We start from the raw sequence: 17,000 nt of genomic DNA, 5'->3' as shown, positions 1-17,000 counted from the left end.
AATGTACCCTTAGTTGTTCCTTTAAGGTATATACTTGTTCTTATAGTTTCAGTGCACAGATTCATTAGCTGCCATTCAAACCAGCTCCAGGTTAGTAGACATTAGAAGTAGCTACTAATCTGAATTTTTTTTTCACAAAAAGTGTAAATGTTGTGCTAGATCCATAGATGGATGGGTGGATGGATGGATAGATGGATGGATAGGTATATAGCTAGGTAAGTATTTTTGTTTTGATAACTTTAGAATTCAAGATATATTCCATCAACCTAGAAGATGTATTATATCTTGTTTTAAGCTATTTTGAACTTATTTTCAGCAGGATAAGGCCCTTTTAATCCCTTGATCTTGGAATGAAGAACCCACAGCTCCAAAAGCAATCCCTTCAGCTGGCTAGATTGATTTCACCCTTTCTGCATTTACTGGCTTGTACATATGCTCTCTGACCCACCACTGGCTCCTATAACAACCAAACATCTTTGTCACCAGTTTATTGTCATTATTCCATCCATGTGTCTTTCCAACTAAACTGAAAGTTACTTGGGGACAGGATCATTTTCATCTTAATCAGCAGCTTCTTGCCATCCACATGGCCCCCAATAAATGTGTGCTGACAGAGAGGAGGCAGGGCGACTTAGAATGGCATAGTACAGTCACTGTGAGAGGCCTACTTTAGGAGACATGGATATACATGAAACAAAACCTGAAAAGTCTCAGTGCATTTCTATTATTAACTTATTTCCCAGCAATATATTTAAAAAATGATTGTGTTCTTCAAGCAAAAAACCCTTGTCCATCATTGCTTTATAACTTTTACGTGGTAATGCTGAGCTATAGAATTTGTGGATAAAAGGGAGTGGCAAATAAAAGATTTACTGAGAAGATAGGCCTGTCCCTTTTTCTTTATATGAGTAACTCCAAAGAATAATGTTATGCTTTTTTCGGAGAATAAAAAATTGTTATTTAATTTTTTGAAATAAACAAGTGAGATACAGCCATTTTTAATCCTGATATCCAGCCATACTTCTTAGTGGAAGAAGCTACATTCAGAAATAAGGCACATTTTTATACTCAAATTAACCTATGACAGCTATGGACTTAGCTTTTACCAGTTCCTAGAACTGTGCCTAGAAAAATCGTAAAGTTCTACTTTTCTCATAAATATCTGAGACCCCTGTAATTTGAGTTGTAAACACTGAGTCAACTTTAAAAAATCTGTATTTCCATATAGATGAGCATCATGAAAATGGAAATATCAATATAAAAGGCAAACTAAGTTAACTTCAACTTACCCACCTGCCAGGTAAATGAGTAATGCCAATAACCTTTGCCTCCAACTTATCACCTTTGTTATACCTAAACTGTAAGTATCCTGTAAACCTGTTCACACATAACTATGCAATAACTAGCTGCAAAATCAAAGCTTTCTTATAAAAGTAATAGTTACCATTTATTGAGCACCCACAAATAATCTGTTTTACATACATTCTCATATTTAATCTCCCCAAAAGGGCTGTATTACTATTTACATTTTTAGAGACTTGGAAACTCAAGCTCATCACATTTAGACAAGCTGTCATGCCCCATTTTAAGGCAGCAATAGTGAGAATAGGAACAGAATCTTGACTGAATTGAAATCTGATCATTCTAGGAGAAAGTGTTTCATAGGTTTTATTTATTTATTTATTTATTAAATTGATTGGGGTGACATTGGTCAACATGAACATATAGGTTTTAAGTGTGGGTATCTATGTCACAAGATCTGTATATTGCGCCATGTGCCCACCACCCAAAGTCTAGGCTTTATTATATATAGGCTTTATTATATATATATATATATACACACATACACACACACACACACACACACACACATATATATATATATATATATATATATTCACTTCAATCAGATGAATCTAGAGTTTGAACCTATTAAGAGGTGTATAAATGCAGACAAGCAATGTGGCAATGTATCTGTTTCCATGTTGAGGGTGTCCCTCCTTGTGAGAGTCTATTCTATCTTCCACTAACTGCTGTGGAGTAAAACGGTAGAAACTCTAAACTGACAAGATTGCGCTTCACATTAAAAGTCTGCTTTAAAGTTTCATCAGAAAGTATATCTAAGTTGTAAAGATACCAGAACTCTGTATTTGAAGTCATCAGGGTTATAGTTTGAAGGCATCTATAAATGTGAATGTTGAAGGTGATAAGTTGGAGGCAAAGGTTATTGGCATTACTCATTTACCTGGCAGGTGGGTAGGATCTAATCTAAATACTGAAATCTAATTCACCCCATTCATAGGAGGGAGGCTGTTGGTGACTATCTGAGTTCTGTTTATTTCAGCTAAGTGGTGGATGGATATCGGTACCAAGATTTATTTTCAGCTTTAGTGTGCTGCAGTATGAGAGGTGTGTTTTATTGAGTTATAGGACCTGTGACTCCCAAATTGCCAGAGAAATGCTGAACACGTAAGCCAATATTTTCACTCAGCAGTTAGCTTTATACCTTGAAAATTCCAGTAAGATCTCCTTCATAGGATTGTCTTGGGAATCCCTTTATTCCAGTGGTTTTGCAGAGTCCTGTGACTCATTCTTTTCAATATTCTGACGGGTGCTAAAGCTCATTACTTCAAGGCTAGATTAATTTTCAGAATATCCTGTAGTCATAAAGTCCCAAAAAGGGCTAGTAAATTTCAAATTATGGCAGTAGATATTAGACCAATTTAATAAGGTCAATAATCAACAGAAAAGCATTGCATTGCTTGGTCTGGAAGAGAAAGTGTAATTCTAAAGCAAGTGATTTTTCAATCTCAGTGATTTTCTCTCATTCATAAATCAAATTGGAATGCAATTTCAAAGCAATATCACAAACGTTCAATGATCCTAATTTCAATTTTTAAAAATCTAGTTTATTCAACATAATCATCGTTTCGGTTATCAACACCAGGCTCTATGCCAGGCCCTGGCAATATGTGCGCAGCCTGCATTGCCCCATTGTATCAGTTTGAATAAAACTGGGTCACAAAAATTGTCATAAAATATTCATTCTCTTGTATTTCCCTAACTAAAATCTTTTAAAGTCATTCTCCATAGGCTTTAGGATGAGTTTGTGGGGCTTGGCTGGAGGAGAGAGAGTATAAGATTCTTCCCAAGAACCCCAAGGCCTTTCCGGGAAGTAATAGGAGTCCATGTATAGCTACTCCTCTCCTTGCTCTCAGCATTCTTCTCAGCTACCCTGCTCCAGCATCTAACAGTCTGTAGGTTACCCCTCCATTCTTCCCTTCCTTTTCTAGGTCAACCGTGACCTTTGTGTGGCTGTTTTGAGGTGCCTCCATGAAAATAGATCCAGTCTTTCCATTACATTTACATGTCTGGGTTATTCTTTAAAGCACTCAGGGTGTTTATTGTGTGTCTGCTGTATGTCATGAGCTGATGTATCTGCTTGGTATGAAATAGTAAAAAAATAGGACCCTGACCTCCAAGAACGATTCTAGAATCAGTGGTAGGGACTCAGAAAATCAGCACAGTAAATAAGTCAATTGCATAGTTTTTTAGATGACAGTGATTCCTATAAGGTTTGCAGCCTTTCCTATAAGGAGGAAATGAATGCAGAATAGGATGAGTGGGACTCAAAGTGCAGGGTGGGTGTGGCATAGGAGGCCTTGTGGAAAAGGTGCCCTTTGGGTGAAGACATGAAAGAGAAGAGGGAGGAAGCTGGGGGACAGCGAATGCATGGCTCCTGGATGGGGTGGGCTGGCTTGCTAACAGGACAGCAAGGAGGTCAAGGTTGTTACAATGGGTGCAGGAATGGTGAGGGGATGGGAGACCCAGAGTAGATCATTGTGTGGAGCTTGTGTTTTACTCAGATTGAAATGAGGAGCGGGTAGAGAATGTTAAGCAGAGGCACAACATGGCCTGGTGTATATATTGAAAGCTTCATTCTGTCATATCACACATATAATAATACCCTACAGCAAGTTGTATGTAAGCCTATTTCTTCCCAAAAGATTGCCTTGCTGTAAGAGCAGAAACTTACAAAATTAATCTCCATATCCCAAGTAACTGGCTCAGGGTTCACCAGATGCACATCAGATTCCTCCAGCTCCAGTCTTACTCCTTATAATCATATTGCAAAAGGCTGTGGGTGGTGAGACGTTGAGAGAGTTGGCTCTCCTCCAGGCTCTGTCTGCTTCTACTCACATACCATTTCCTACGGATTACATGAAATGCTGAATGTAAAACTTCTGGCACAGAGCAGTCACTCTAAAAATGTTGGTTTCTCCTCATGTCCAAACATCAAGTAGTCTCATCAAGCATTTCGCCCTTCAAGGAAACCAAATATGCAAGATGTAAGAAAGTCTCACAGGAACCTAAAGATTTTAAAGCCACTTTCATGTTCCCCAGCAGAACTGAAGAAGTGTGTGCACAGGCATAATCCTAGGGAAACACCTGCTTGCTGCAGGAAGTTAAGAATTGTGCGATAGTTCTGTTAAAGAAAACTGAACAATAGCAGAGACTCTAGGAGAGCAATAAACTTTCAAGAAGCAAAATTGCCATTTCTTTTTTATCTGGCCTATCTATTTAATGTTGCACTGACTTCTGTGTCTTAAAAGTTCTCATTGGGCCCTAACTGGTTTGGCTCAGTGGATAGAGCATCGGCCTGTGGACTGAAAGGTCCCAGGTTCGATTCTGGTCAAGGGCATGTACCTTGGCTGTGGGCACATCCCCAGTAGGAGTGTGCAGGAGGCAGCTGATCGATGTTTTTCTCTCATCAATGTTTCTAACTCTCTATCTCTCTCCCTTCCTCCCTGTAAAAAAATCAATAAAATAAAATAAGTTCTCATTGATGCTATATCGTAATTATAAATATGCTGTGTGCTCACTTCTGCCAGAGGCTGGTGTGTTCGTTGAGTTTGGAACATTATGGATGGTGAACTCTCACATCAGGCAGTTGTGAAGGTCAAGGCCTGGTAGACACAGAGACCCACAGAGTGCAAAGGATGAGCAAATCCCCAGTAAACACCTACTTATTGATCGTTGAATGACGGGGGTTATACCGAAAGACTAGTGTAACATCTCTCCAGTTTGCTTAATTATGATACAAGCTGTTTACTTGGAAAACACAAAATCGCAGAGATATGTTTAGTGGACATCATGCAGCATTCGGAGGAGAAATCATATCACTTTGTATACTTTTCTTGTCATATCTTGGGGAAAGCGGCAGTTTATTTGCTTTTGAGAGAGTGTTCAGGTGCCTACCTACTGGAAATATTTTGTCATTGTTCTGCTTTAAAATCTTCTCCCTCCCTTTTCTCTTTCCAGCATAAATATATTTAATCTGACTTTAATAATTGAAAACGTTCTCATGGCAGGGAGAGCCATGTATGCATTCTAGTATAACATTTCCTGTTCTTAGCAAATATTTGAGCTATTGAAGTCATACTAAATGAGCATCTTGCTGAAATAAAAGTTTTATGCAGTGTAGTTTTGCCAAAGCTCATTTTTTTTTTTTTTTAGAAAGAGCTGCCATCAAGAAACCCCTCCTTATGTATTCTCAGAGATAAAGTTTTATTTTTTTCTTCTAAATGTTCTTTCCCCTGGCAGACCCTATTAGTGACCATATAAAATACTTTCAGAATACTCATTCATAATTTTCCTAATCATACTTTTATTAAAGGGAGGCCAGCAAGAAGGCAAACCACACAGGATGCAAAAGCCTACGGCACTCTGTTTCCTGGGAAATGGACCCACTGCCACCTTCGTCCAGCTCCACTGACAGGGACAGTGTGGTTTGCAAGATCTCTCTCACCCACACTCTCCACCTCTTTCATACTTTTGGGACAGTCGTGCAAAGAGAAAGCATTTGGGATAGTCTCCCTTATTGTCTCCAAAATCATAGCTCTCCTGGTTCTTTGAAATGAGATGTTCTCACCAGAGAAAGGCATTCCTTCCAAGTGCTTTGTTTTTTCAGTTGCTCAAGTTTACTTTGCTCTGGGCACGTTCCGTGTTAGCAGGATGTCACTGCCTGGTAACCCCAGCCTTTCCTCCTCCCAGCAGTGGTGACTCCAGGGACAGTCTGTGAACTGTGTACGGAGCCTCCTTTTTACTTCGTTTCGTGTTTTTACCAAAACCAGCCCTCCTCAAGGGAATTGCTAGACAAGGTACTTGATGATTTTACTTGGCTATTTCTGAAATCAAATGTTTCTCACGGTATCAGGATTTTCTGCCTTGGGAATTATTTTAGAAAGTGGCACTTTCTGAAGACAATTTCAAAGGAGAAGTAAAATTTAGGAAGCAATGATAGTAGTGTTCAAGCACATTTATCCCAGGGAGTAAGTTCAAGGGCACAAAACTTAGGTGGGGATGTAGATTCATTTTAATTGCATCATATTACAGGACATTTCATCTGCCACCTAAGTAAGACTGTTTACATTGTGGAGTTGCTGATTTCTTGTTTCCAAGTTGTGAGAGTAAATGTCTTTGCTCGTATACAAGTGCAAGTTTAATGCCCTATGCAAACGCAGCTTAGGAAAGCTCAACAAATCCTCAGATGTTTTAATCAGCATACATAGCTGATAGTACTAAATCACGCTACCAGTTTGTTTTGGTTTAGAGTGGATTTCTTCAAAGATGGTATTTTAAAGCATGTCCTGTTTTGGGGTATTTAAAAATTGTTCAGGCTTTTTAACTCATGGAAAGAAGTCTTCCGTCCTTGTTTTTACTTTCTCACAGCCCTGTCACCACTTAACCCTCTCTTCACTCCCCGATGGGTCCCGGATTGGAGAGGGTGCAGGCTGGGCTGAGGGACACCCCCCTCCCGTGCACGAATTTCGTGCACTGAGCCTCTAGTATAATATAAAAACCACTACTGTAGTATATTCTAAACCTGATCCCTCTGAAACTTACACGTAAACTATCATGCAGATGAAATATTTAATATGACAGAGCTTTATTGAGTTAGGTGTATTGCTCCTGTCTCATTAAAACACAATTCCTGCATGTTTTAAATCTGAGGTATAAGCTACATACGGCATTCATAGAAATTGGAAGTAATGTTTTTCATTTTTCTCTTGATGAAGTTTCCATAATAGGAAGCAAGAAAGGAATGACATTTTATGTTCACAAAACTCTGCCTGTCAGGGGCTATTCTGTCAGGGCATCTGCTGGCAATATTCTACTTGTCAATTTCACATACCTGGTCCCCCATTTTGGAGGGGTGGGAATGACAAAGTAGCCCTTCAAAGAGCTGAAAATAAAAACACCAACAGGAACTGTTCCTGCCAAGAGCTCATGCTGTGATCCAGGACAGTTTTGGATCCCAATCTTCTCCAAATCTATTGAAAAATTGTTATATCGTCTTTTCTCTTCTAAAGGTCTCATCATCAGTGAAAATAGTATTTTAATTCCCATTGCTAGTACATACACACGCCCAACTATCCTCAGGGATGAAGGGTGTGGTTGTCTTTTTTGATTTTTTAAGTGAAGTTTTGCAATTCTAACTTTAAAATTGGATTTACAGTTTAGTGGTGTTTACATACATTTAAGGTAGAATTGAGCTTTCACGACAGTAAAGTGGATGCAATTATTTGTGTGTTGAAATGTGTATATATTATATCTAATCCAATGAGCTAGGTAGTAATAAGCCAGCCTATGAATTGGGCAGTAGGCTTGAAGTGCAGCCTTTTGTATCCCTAACTGGCTAAGAATTGCTAAATGAATTACACAATGGAACAAAAAAATAAACACAAGAATGGAAACAAGCTCCCTAAAGATTACTGTTTTTGTCTAATTCATGTTAAAAACATATTTCTTAGTTTAGCCAAAGAACCACACTTTGTACTCCATAGGCCACTGAACGGAGTGTAACACCCCTGGATTATATATTGTAAACTGCAGAAGGGCTTATACAACTGTGTGATCCAGTAAGGTCGCCACTGGCCACACTTGAGTACTTAAATTCAACTTAAATCAAACAGCTCAGATCAAATGTGTGTTAAAATCCAGTGCACATGTCAAGTGCCCACTAGGCCACTGTGTCTGTTGGCTGTCATATTAGACAGTGAAGATTTTAAACATTTCCACCCTGAACAATATCAATCTGAAAGAGTATATAACATTTTAGTGGTTACGTTTTTCTCTTCTCATGTAAAGATTATTGGCTAAATTTCACCAATATCTTGCAATATTTAGAAATATTTTTGATTGGCTGCTACAGCCTGTCAAAATTTGTGGAGCTAGTGTGGCAGTTCTCAAAACTTCGGCAGATTCGAGGCTATTTAACAAACCTTATTAGACAATAGTATCCAGCAGAATTAGCATTCCTGAGACTCAAAGTTCCAACAAATTAAAAAAAAAAAAGTTCCAACGTATTAAAAGTGTTTGTAAAATTTATTCAAGGTTTCTCTAGGATCTGTGTCATTCTAATATTTAAATATTAGAATAATTTTTCATGTTGGTATCAAATTCGTGCACCAGTGGGGTCCCTCGGCCTGGCCTGCGGGATCAAGCCCAAACCAGCTCTCTGTCATCCCCCGAGGGGTCCTGGATTGCAAGAGGGCTCAGGCCAGGCCGAGGGACCCCAACAGTGCACAATCAGGGCCGGAGAGGGATGTGGGAGGGCTCCAGGGTGTGTCCGGCCCATCTTGCTATCTCCCGATTGGTGGGACCCCAGCAGCAAGCTAACCTACAGGTTGGAGCATCTGCCCCCTGGTGCTCAGTGCACATCATAGCAAGCAGTTGAACGGCCTTAGCATATCATAATATGCTTTGATTGGTTGAATGTATGACAAGACACTTAGCATATTAGGCTTTTATTATGTAGGATTCTGCTACTTGGTAATAGCATCATTAATGTCTTGTATGGTTATTATGAATATCATATATCCAAGACATAAGGAAAAGTATTTGTTGTGTTGTAAGCAAGGGGCTGTCGTCACACCCTCTGGTATTCTTTCTCCTGGTGCTCCTGCGGGAAGACTTCACAGAATTCGCTGCCTGAGGCTCTCCTGTCCCTTGCCTGCCGGGTTCTGTGCTGCTGAACATTGCTCAGGGCCCAGGAGAGTTGCAGAAATAAAGGGAAGGCAGAAGCTGACTGCCTGCACCTTAGCAAGTGCTTCCCAGACCAGCAGCAGCTGCTAGAAATGCAGACACTCTGTCCCACTCCATCCCCTGCAGCACAATCTCTTCTAGCTCAGTGGCTAGCAGACTTTAGGGATCACCAAATTCCCTGTGATCCAGAGAACTTGCTAAAATGCACACCTTTGGGCCCCTCCTTCTGAGTTTCTGAATCAGTAAAGAGGAGGTGATGCCAGCACTGCTCTGGATGCTAGCTGCTGGAACAGGGACCACACTTGGAAAACCACTGCTCTAGGGATAACTCTCACATTCGGTTGCACATTGGAATCACCTGGTGAGCTTCCAAAAAGCCTGATGGTTAAGCCTCACCTCCAGAGATTCTGAGTTAAATGGCTAGAGTACAGCATGGATACTGGGACCTCTTCAAAAGCTCCCCTGGCGATTATAACGTGCAGCCAGGTTTGAGAAGCCCAGTCTGTACATTTCATGCTCAGAACTTCTTCCAAGAGGAAAGCAAGAATTGGGTCTAAGCACCCCCATGTCTCTGGATGCTGCTGGAATATCTCTCGGGGGTTCAGGGTAAGCACAGCAGTTCTGCACTTCTCCACCTTCCTCTGCGCATGACAGCCCTCATTGCCAAAGCCTCGGGACCAGCTTTACTAACAGTTTTTTCATTCATTCCATAAACATTCGTGGCATCTCTGCTATGAATCAGTCTTTGCTCTAGTTTCTGGAGACACATCATGGAACAAATCATGAAGCTTACATTTACTTCCCACCGACTGTTAAACTCAAAATACGTGCTCTGTGGTGTGAGAGGAGAATCAAATCAGACTGAACAGAGGACTGGTAAATACAGATTTTATTCAGAAATAAATGATTGCAATAGGGGAAAGAGACCTCAGTCTAGACTGGGTTCAATTGCAAATATAACAACAGAAAAATGGGAATTTATAGCTGAAGACCAAGGTGGGGTCAGTGGGCAGAAAGTTGCTAAGAGGAAACACCATGTGGAAGGGGTTCTGGTTAAAGTGACCCGTCAGGATGCTTGCTGAAGGCAGGCCTGGGTGCTGAGATGCCGCCTGGGGACGGTGGCAGACGAGGAACTCTGCCTGATATGGAGGGTGAGCGGACATGGGGGAAGAGGAAGGAATTCTGTAGGATTCTTGCTAAAACTGTGCAATGCAGAGATGAGCACAGGGCCTCGTTCAAAACATAGGGGCTTGACTAGAGTTTGCTCAAGGAGAGAATCTTTGTCAGTGGAGAAAGAGAGAGAGAGAGAGAGAGAGAGAGAGAGAGAGAGAGAGAGACTTACACATACATACCAAATATGTATATTATATGTAAATAAATACACACACCCCTCACATGGAGAATGTCTTTCAACCGTTTGATTCCCTGTCATTCCATGCAGCTTACTAGAGGATTTTGATGTTGCTCCTTTAATTCCCTCAGTTTTTCGCATGAGTCTGACATCCCAGATAAAATTTGGAATGCTGGGGATGTGGGGATGGAAGAGCCCAGTCTGTTATTTGCCAGTTGCCATTCCAAAACGGGTGGAGAGGCATAATTGAAACTTTTAATGGATAGCATCTGTTCAGTCTCTCTCACCCTTCCCTTTATCTCGTCGGCTTCCTCCTCCCCACCCAATTCCCATCCCTAATTTCAAAGCCTTCCTTCCCAGGGCCTCTCTTTCTGTGTGTACAACCCCACCCGACTTTTCACACCAGCCTGCTCTCAGAAACCTCTCTGCTCCTCCGGGAAGCCGGGAACCGCCCAGACCTCCTGCCCAGAAGAGGTTGACAATGTAGTGTTTTCATTCGAATGCAAATTTGGCTCTGGATGAGATTCAAGGAAAGTGATTTCCCCTCCAACTGTCTCCGCCCCAGCCCTTGTGGTCTTTTGTGTTCCTGTATAGGAAGGGGGACCACTGACTTTTCAGTGTGAAGACACAGCTGCAGGGGACTCTTAAAAGTGAGCCACAGAAAGAGATGCTGAAAGATTTGGAGCGCAGCATTACAATCTAGAAAAGGGAGGCTTTTTAATTTGCAATTGCTCTGATTCCTCTAGAAGTGTGTGTGTGTGTGTGTGTGTGTGTGTGTGTGTGTGTGTGTGTGTGTGTGTGTTTCATCACACTGAAAGACCAAGCGTCTTTATTGCAAAATAATACTTTCCCCTCCTTTTTTGTTATCCAAGAAGAATTCGCAAAACACTTGCACAGAATAAACTCTAGGAAGTATGCTCTCCTTGCTGTTCTCCCGATAAGTATGCAGCTTGGCCAGTTTCGGAGGCAGAAACTGTTTCCAGTGGAATGCCCGTGGGGGCGGGGGGCGGGGGGGGAGATTTAATGCCTGAATTTCTCGTTAACACTAACAAATCGTGATTGCCCTCAGCTAGCTCAAGGTGGCCCTGTTGGGTGGCTTTTTAAAATCCTCATGTGACTACTGCGATGCCTCTGCTATTCCAGAAACATCTTCGCCCCGTAAGCAGAATCCTGTCCCCTTTACCACACCTGCTGCCACTGTCAGCCGCCTTTGCTAGCTGTTTTTTTCTTTCTGTTGGAGAAACACCTGCCTGACGCTGGAGGGCCATCGGGATCCCGCACGCCGTGGTGCTCTCGGGCGGCGGGGCGCCCCGCGTCCCTCCCTCGCCGGGCGGGGGGCGGGCGGGGCGCCGAGCTTCCCCGGCTAAACGCGCGTGTTCTCTGCTCTCCCGCGCACAGGGCACCACGAGCCGCGCGGGGCACCTGCCGGGGCCCGAGCCCGCGCCGCCGCCGCCGCCGCCGCCGCCGCGGGAGCCGTTCGCGCCCAGCCTGGGCAGCGCCTTCCACCTGCCGGACGCGCCGCCCGCCGCGCTCTACTACTCCAGCTCCACGCTGCCCGCGCCGCCGCGCGGGGGCTCCCCGCTGGCCGGCGCGCAGGGCGGCTCGCCCACCAAGCTGCAGCGGGGGGGCTCGGCCCCCGAGGGCGCCGCCTACGCCGCGCCGCGCGGCTCCTCGCCCAAGCAGTCGCCCAGCCGCCTGGCCAAGTCCTACAGCACCAGCTCGCCCATCAACATCGTCGTGTCCTCGGCCGGCCTGTCCCCGATCCGCGTGACCTCGCCCCCCACCGTGCAGTCCACCATCTCCTCCTCGCCCATCCACCAGCTGAGCTCCACCATCGGCACGTACGCCACCCTGTCGCCCACCAAGCGCCTGGTCCACGCGTCCGACCAGTACAGCAAGCACTCGCAGGAGCTGTATGCCACCGCCACCCTCCAGAGGCCGGGCAGCCTGGCAGGTAAAGGGCTCCCTGCCCACCTTCCCTGGCTCCGCCATGGGGACACCTGGGCACATTGTGGGGTGGCTGGTGGGCAGGATGGAGACCAACAGTTGGGTTGGAGCCATGCTCAAGCTGGGCCTGTCTGTGGGCCAGGGTCCAGCATCTGCAGGGCGTCCCTAGGCTGTGTGTGATTCTAAACTAAAATAGGCTGCTTCTTTTTAAAAAGTAATGCAGTCTCTCAAACTCTAATTCCTCCCCCATCAGAAGATTTAGACATTCGTAAAACTAAGTCAAATTTAATGAAGATTCTCATAGACCTGTTGATTGTATCCAGAAAAAGACCAAAGCAAGTAAAACTCACCATATTTATATGATTACCTATAGTGATCTACACTTAGCTGTAGAAGAAAGGATTGGATTTTCCCCAAAGTTGACATTCAGTTTACATTGATTTCAGTAGTAGTGAAAAAAGTAACCAATGATGAATTGCCTTGAAATTTTACTACTTGGTTATGGCTGGAATGTATTGTATTTTATCGAAATTTAGTTACTGGGAACAGTAAAGGACTCCCCCACACCTGTCAGTGAATTTACATGTGGGAAGGGTGACGATAATGAAGGCCCTTGAATTTGTACTTGTTTATTACAGGGAGTGAGGGGCTGGGGTTGGGAAAGAAAGCTGCTTTTCCCTGCCCATACAGAGTAGGTAACATGTCTGTGGTTGGTCCTTTTGTCCATCAGAAACCAGGCTGAGCAGGTGACTCTGCTGGTGGCACCATATGTTCAGCTAAACCAGACATGATGATTGAAAAACTAATGTGTTGTCTCCCAAACACCTGACAACTCACCTGGGTTTATTGGCAACTCTTTTCTTCTTATGAAAGTGCTAGGGGCCCAGTGCACGAATTCATGCACCTTGAAAGGAACTGTGCCTCACGAGGCTGCGGTGGGCACAGGGGAGGGTCTTGGCCCATCTTTCATGCCTCTCCCACCGCAGCCCCTGGTCCCCTGTCTGCCAGCAGCCCTGCTCTTGCCACCACTGCTCCCAGGCACTGACGGCGCCAGCCCCTCCTGCACCCTCTGATGCATGGAGCCATTGGGGCCAGAGCCAGCAGTGGGTGTGAGAGGGGCCGGCACCGTCAGCTGGTGCAAGCCGTGGCTGCTGCCCCCATCGCCCCCCCAGGGGCAGGGGGAGGTGGAGAAGCCCTCAGGGGCAATTGGGATTGGTGCCGGGTGCCTGGAGTGGGTGCGAGTGGCAGCGTCCGCTGCAGGTGCAAGAAGGGCTGGCACCAGCAGTGGGTGAAAGAGGCGGTTGCTGGCCCCGATCGCCCCTCAGGAACAGGGGGAAGTGGAGAAGCCCTGAGGGGTGATCGGGGACAGCAGCTGCTGCTGGCACCCGCTGATGGCACTGAGTGATCAGGGCCGGTGCCAGCAGCAGGTGCAAGCGCCAGGCGGGACTGCGGCACGTGGGAGTAAAGAATTTTCAGTAACCATTGAAGGCTCACCCTGATGACAGCGACTGGCACCCCGCCTTGGTCTGGCACCCCGCCTTGGTCTGGCACCCCCCACTCTCCTGCTCCACCATCCCACCGTGGCCACCACCACCATGTTCCGCTCTATGCCGCCTGCTGCTGCCGCCTGCCATGTTCTATGTGCACCCCCTGGTGGTCAGCGCATGTCATAGCGACTGGTTGTTTGGTTGATCAGTTGTTCCTCCATCTGGTCTATTTGCATAGAGGATATATATATATATATATATATATATATATATATATATATGTATATATATATATATATATATATATATATATATATATAGACTAGGGGCCTGGTGCATGAAATCCATGCACTGGGGAGGGGTCCCTCAGCCAGGCCTGCGCTATCTTGCAGTTCGGGAGCCCTTACTCCTTACAGCCCGCCTGCTTGCTGCTCCTTACCACTCGCCTCGCTGCTCCTTAGTGCTGCTGCAGAGGCAGGAGAGGCTCCCGCCACCACCGCTGCACTCGCCAGCCATGAGCCTGGCTCTGGCTGAGCAGCGCTCCCCCTGTGGGAGCACACTGACCACTAGGGGGCAGCTCCTGTGTTGAGCGTCTGCCCCCTGGTGGTCAGTGCACATCATAGCGACCAGTCGTTCTGGTTCTGTATAACAGTTGCTTAGGCTTTTATTATATAGACTAGAGGCCCGGTGCACAAAAATTTGTGCACTCGGGGGGGAGGGGGGTACCTCAGCCCGGCCTGTGCCCTCTCGCAGTCTGGGACCCCTCGGGAGATAACGACCTGCTGGCTTAGGCCTGTTCCTGGGTGGCAGAAGGCAGGCCCAATCCCTAGGTGCAGCCCCTGGTCGGGCTCAGAGCAGGGCCTATTGGGGAGTTGGGGCGCCGCCCCCTGTCATGCACAGAGCAGGGCAGATTGGGAGGTTGTGATGCCACCCTCAGTCACGCTCAGGGTAGGGCCAGTGGGGGGTTGGGGCACCTTCCCCTGTCACACTCAAGGCAGGGTCAATGGGGAGGTTGCGGTGCCACCCCCTGTCACGCACAGAGCAGGGCCAATCGGGGTTGGGGCGCTGCCCCCGTCACACACAGAGCAAGGCCCATCAGGGGATTGGGGCACCGCCCTCTATCACCCACAGAGCAGGGCCGATCAGGGGGTTGGGGCGCCACCACTCTCACACTCAGGGCAGGGCCGATGGGGAGGTTATGGCTCTACCCCATCACACACAGAGCAGGACCCGTGGCGGGGAGGGGGGTTGGGGAGCTCCCCCCTATCAGGCACAGAGCAGGGCTGCTCAGGGGGTTGGGGCCCCGCCCCCTGTCACACACAGAGCCGCAGGGCGATCAGGGGGTTTGGGCGCTGCCCCCTGTCACGCTGATCCCGGTGCTGGGAGGCATATTACCCTTTTACTATATAGGGTAGAGGCCTGGTGCATGGGTGGGGCCGGCTGGTTTGCCCTGAAGGGTGTCCTGGATCAGGGTGGGGGTCCCCACTGGGGTGCCTGGCCAGTCTGGGTGAGGGGCTGAGGGCTGTTTTCAGGCTGGGAGTGACTGAAGTTCCCAACCACTCCTTTTTTTCTTGTTTTTTTTTTTTTTTATTCTGGGCCAGCTTTACCTTGAGGCTTGGCTCCAGCTCTTAGGCCTCCGGGCAGCTGAAAGTAGGTTTCTGGCCTTTGCTTACAATGTTGCGAATCTGCTGGCTAAGTCCCGAGGTCCCGAGGTATTTGTTACAATGTTTCTTAAACTGCCCGCTCAGAGGCCTGCAGCTGCAGGCGGGGAACGTTGGTTTCCTCCAACGATCCTCCTTCACTGAGGTTAGTTTCAAGCTGCCTGGCTGCCGGCCGCCATCTTGGCTGACAGTTAATTTGCATATCTCGCTGATTAACCAATGAAAAGGGTAGCGGTCGTATGCGAATTACCATGTTTCTCTTTTATTAGTGGAGATATAGATTAGGTAATTAGATGCTGTGTTCATAGGTTTCCTTTTGTAATATAAATAGATGACTGTGAAGACATCCTATATAATAAAGAGCTAATATGCTAATTAGACCAGATGGCGGAATGACCTTCTGGAATGACCTTCCAGAATGACCTTCTGGAACGACCAGTGGGCAGGGAGCGGGGCCGTGAGGAAGCTGGGGCTGCAAGGGCCAAGGCAGCCGTGGCTGTGAGGGCCGAGCCCCTTGCAGAATTTTGTGCATCGGTCCTCTAGTTTAAAATAAAGAAAGGAACCTGGTGCATACGTGAAGCAGGTGTCCAAGGGTGTCTTTCATTTCTCACAGTAATTGCTGGAAATTACTGGTGTGGTATAACAGGGTGAAGGTGGCAATTCCCCTGCCCCAATTATGCTAAGTGTGTTTACTGAAGTGAACATAGTGTTGTCTTTCACTCACTCCCCCTTTCTCTTTAATAGAATTTTGGAGGTAGACCATTACTAATGCCAACCCGCTACTAGTACCAAAATATCCGTAAGGCAGGAACTAAGAAGCACTCTGGTTGGAAGAGAGGGCTAGGAGACATGTATGGAAACTTTGTTTTATAAGTTTACAAATAACTAGATCATGTCAAAGGGTGGGGAACTAACTGGTGGAGCTCTTGGGAGATTAAAGCTCCATGACATTCTTCCCATTCACCATCGAGAAGAGGAAACTGAGGCGCAACGTGTCCAGGTGACTTGCTGAAGGTTGTTTCATTGCCTTAGCTCCCAGCTCTGTCCCACTGGTTAGACATGCTAAGCTGTGCATGTTCTGCATTATTTTACTGAGAATAGGGAATGTGGTCTGGTGGAGAGGCTGGGGGTGTGCCAGTGGAGCAGTCCCATAGCTCCTTATATCGTGAATTAAGGAAACGGTTGTAAAAGTAAGTATGTTGTGAAAACTGATCCCACTCTAGTATCTAGCGTGAATGTTTCTGAGGGTCTGATGTGTGTGTGTGTATGTATGTATGTATGTATGGGTTGGGAGGCAGTGTAGAAGGCTTTGGCTAGAAAGAGAACTGCCATTGGTCAGCACAGTCTCTTGTGCCTTCTCTTCCCTCCCCATTTCCATCTGTTCCTCAGATTCTCTGACCATATTTCATTTTTGCTACCTGGTGAAAAAAATCAACTTGTCATTTAACATTTTTAATTTTAGAGTTTCAATGAACACTTGTAATGTTTGAAATACTTTGTTTAAAA

At 45.7% G+C, this 17,000-nt stretch overlaps 1 protein-coding gene across 3 annotated transcripts in view; it reads left to right on the top strand.

Annotated features, from left to right (window-relative positions):
- CTNND2 (catenin delta 2) overlaps positions 1–17,000 on the top strand; it is a 795,027-nt gene that overhangs the window by 447,428 nt on the left and 330,599 nt on the right. For all 3 annotated transcript variants that reach the window (XM_036310692.1, XM_036310691.1, XM_036310693.1), the window contains one exon: positions 11,798–12,353. In XM_036310692.1, the coding sequence (XP_036166585.1) occupies positions 11,798–12,353 (556 nt within the window). The remainder of the gene's footprint in view (positions 1–11,797; positions 12,354–17,000) is intronic.

This window comes from Myotis myotis, unplaced genomic scaffold, assembly GCF_014108235.1.
Source record: "Myotis myotis isolate mMyoMyo1 unplaced genomic scaffold, mMyoMyo1.p scaffold_m19_p_5, whole genome shotgun sequence".
NCBI lineage: Eukaryota > Metazoa > Chordata > Mammalia > Chiroptera > Vespertilionidae > Myotis > Myotis myotis.
Note: the sequence above shows the minus strand (reverse complement) of the source record. Positions and strands in the feature narration are given on the sequence as shown.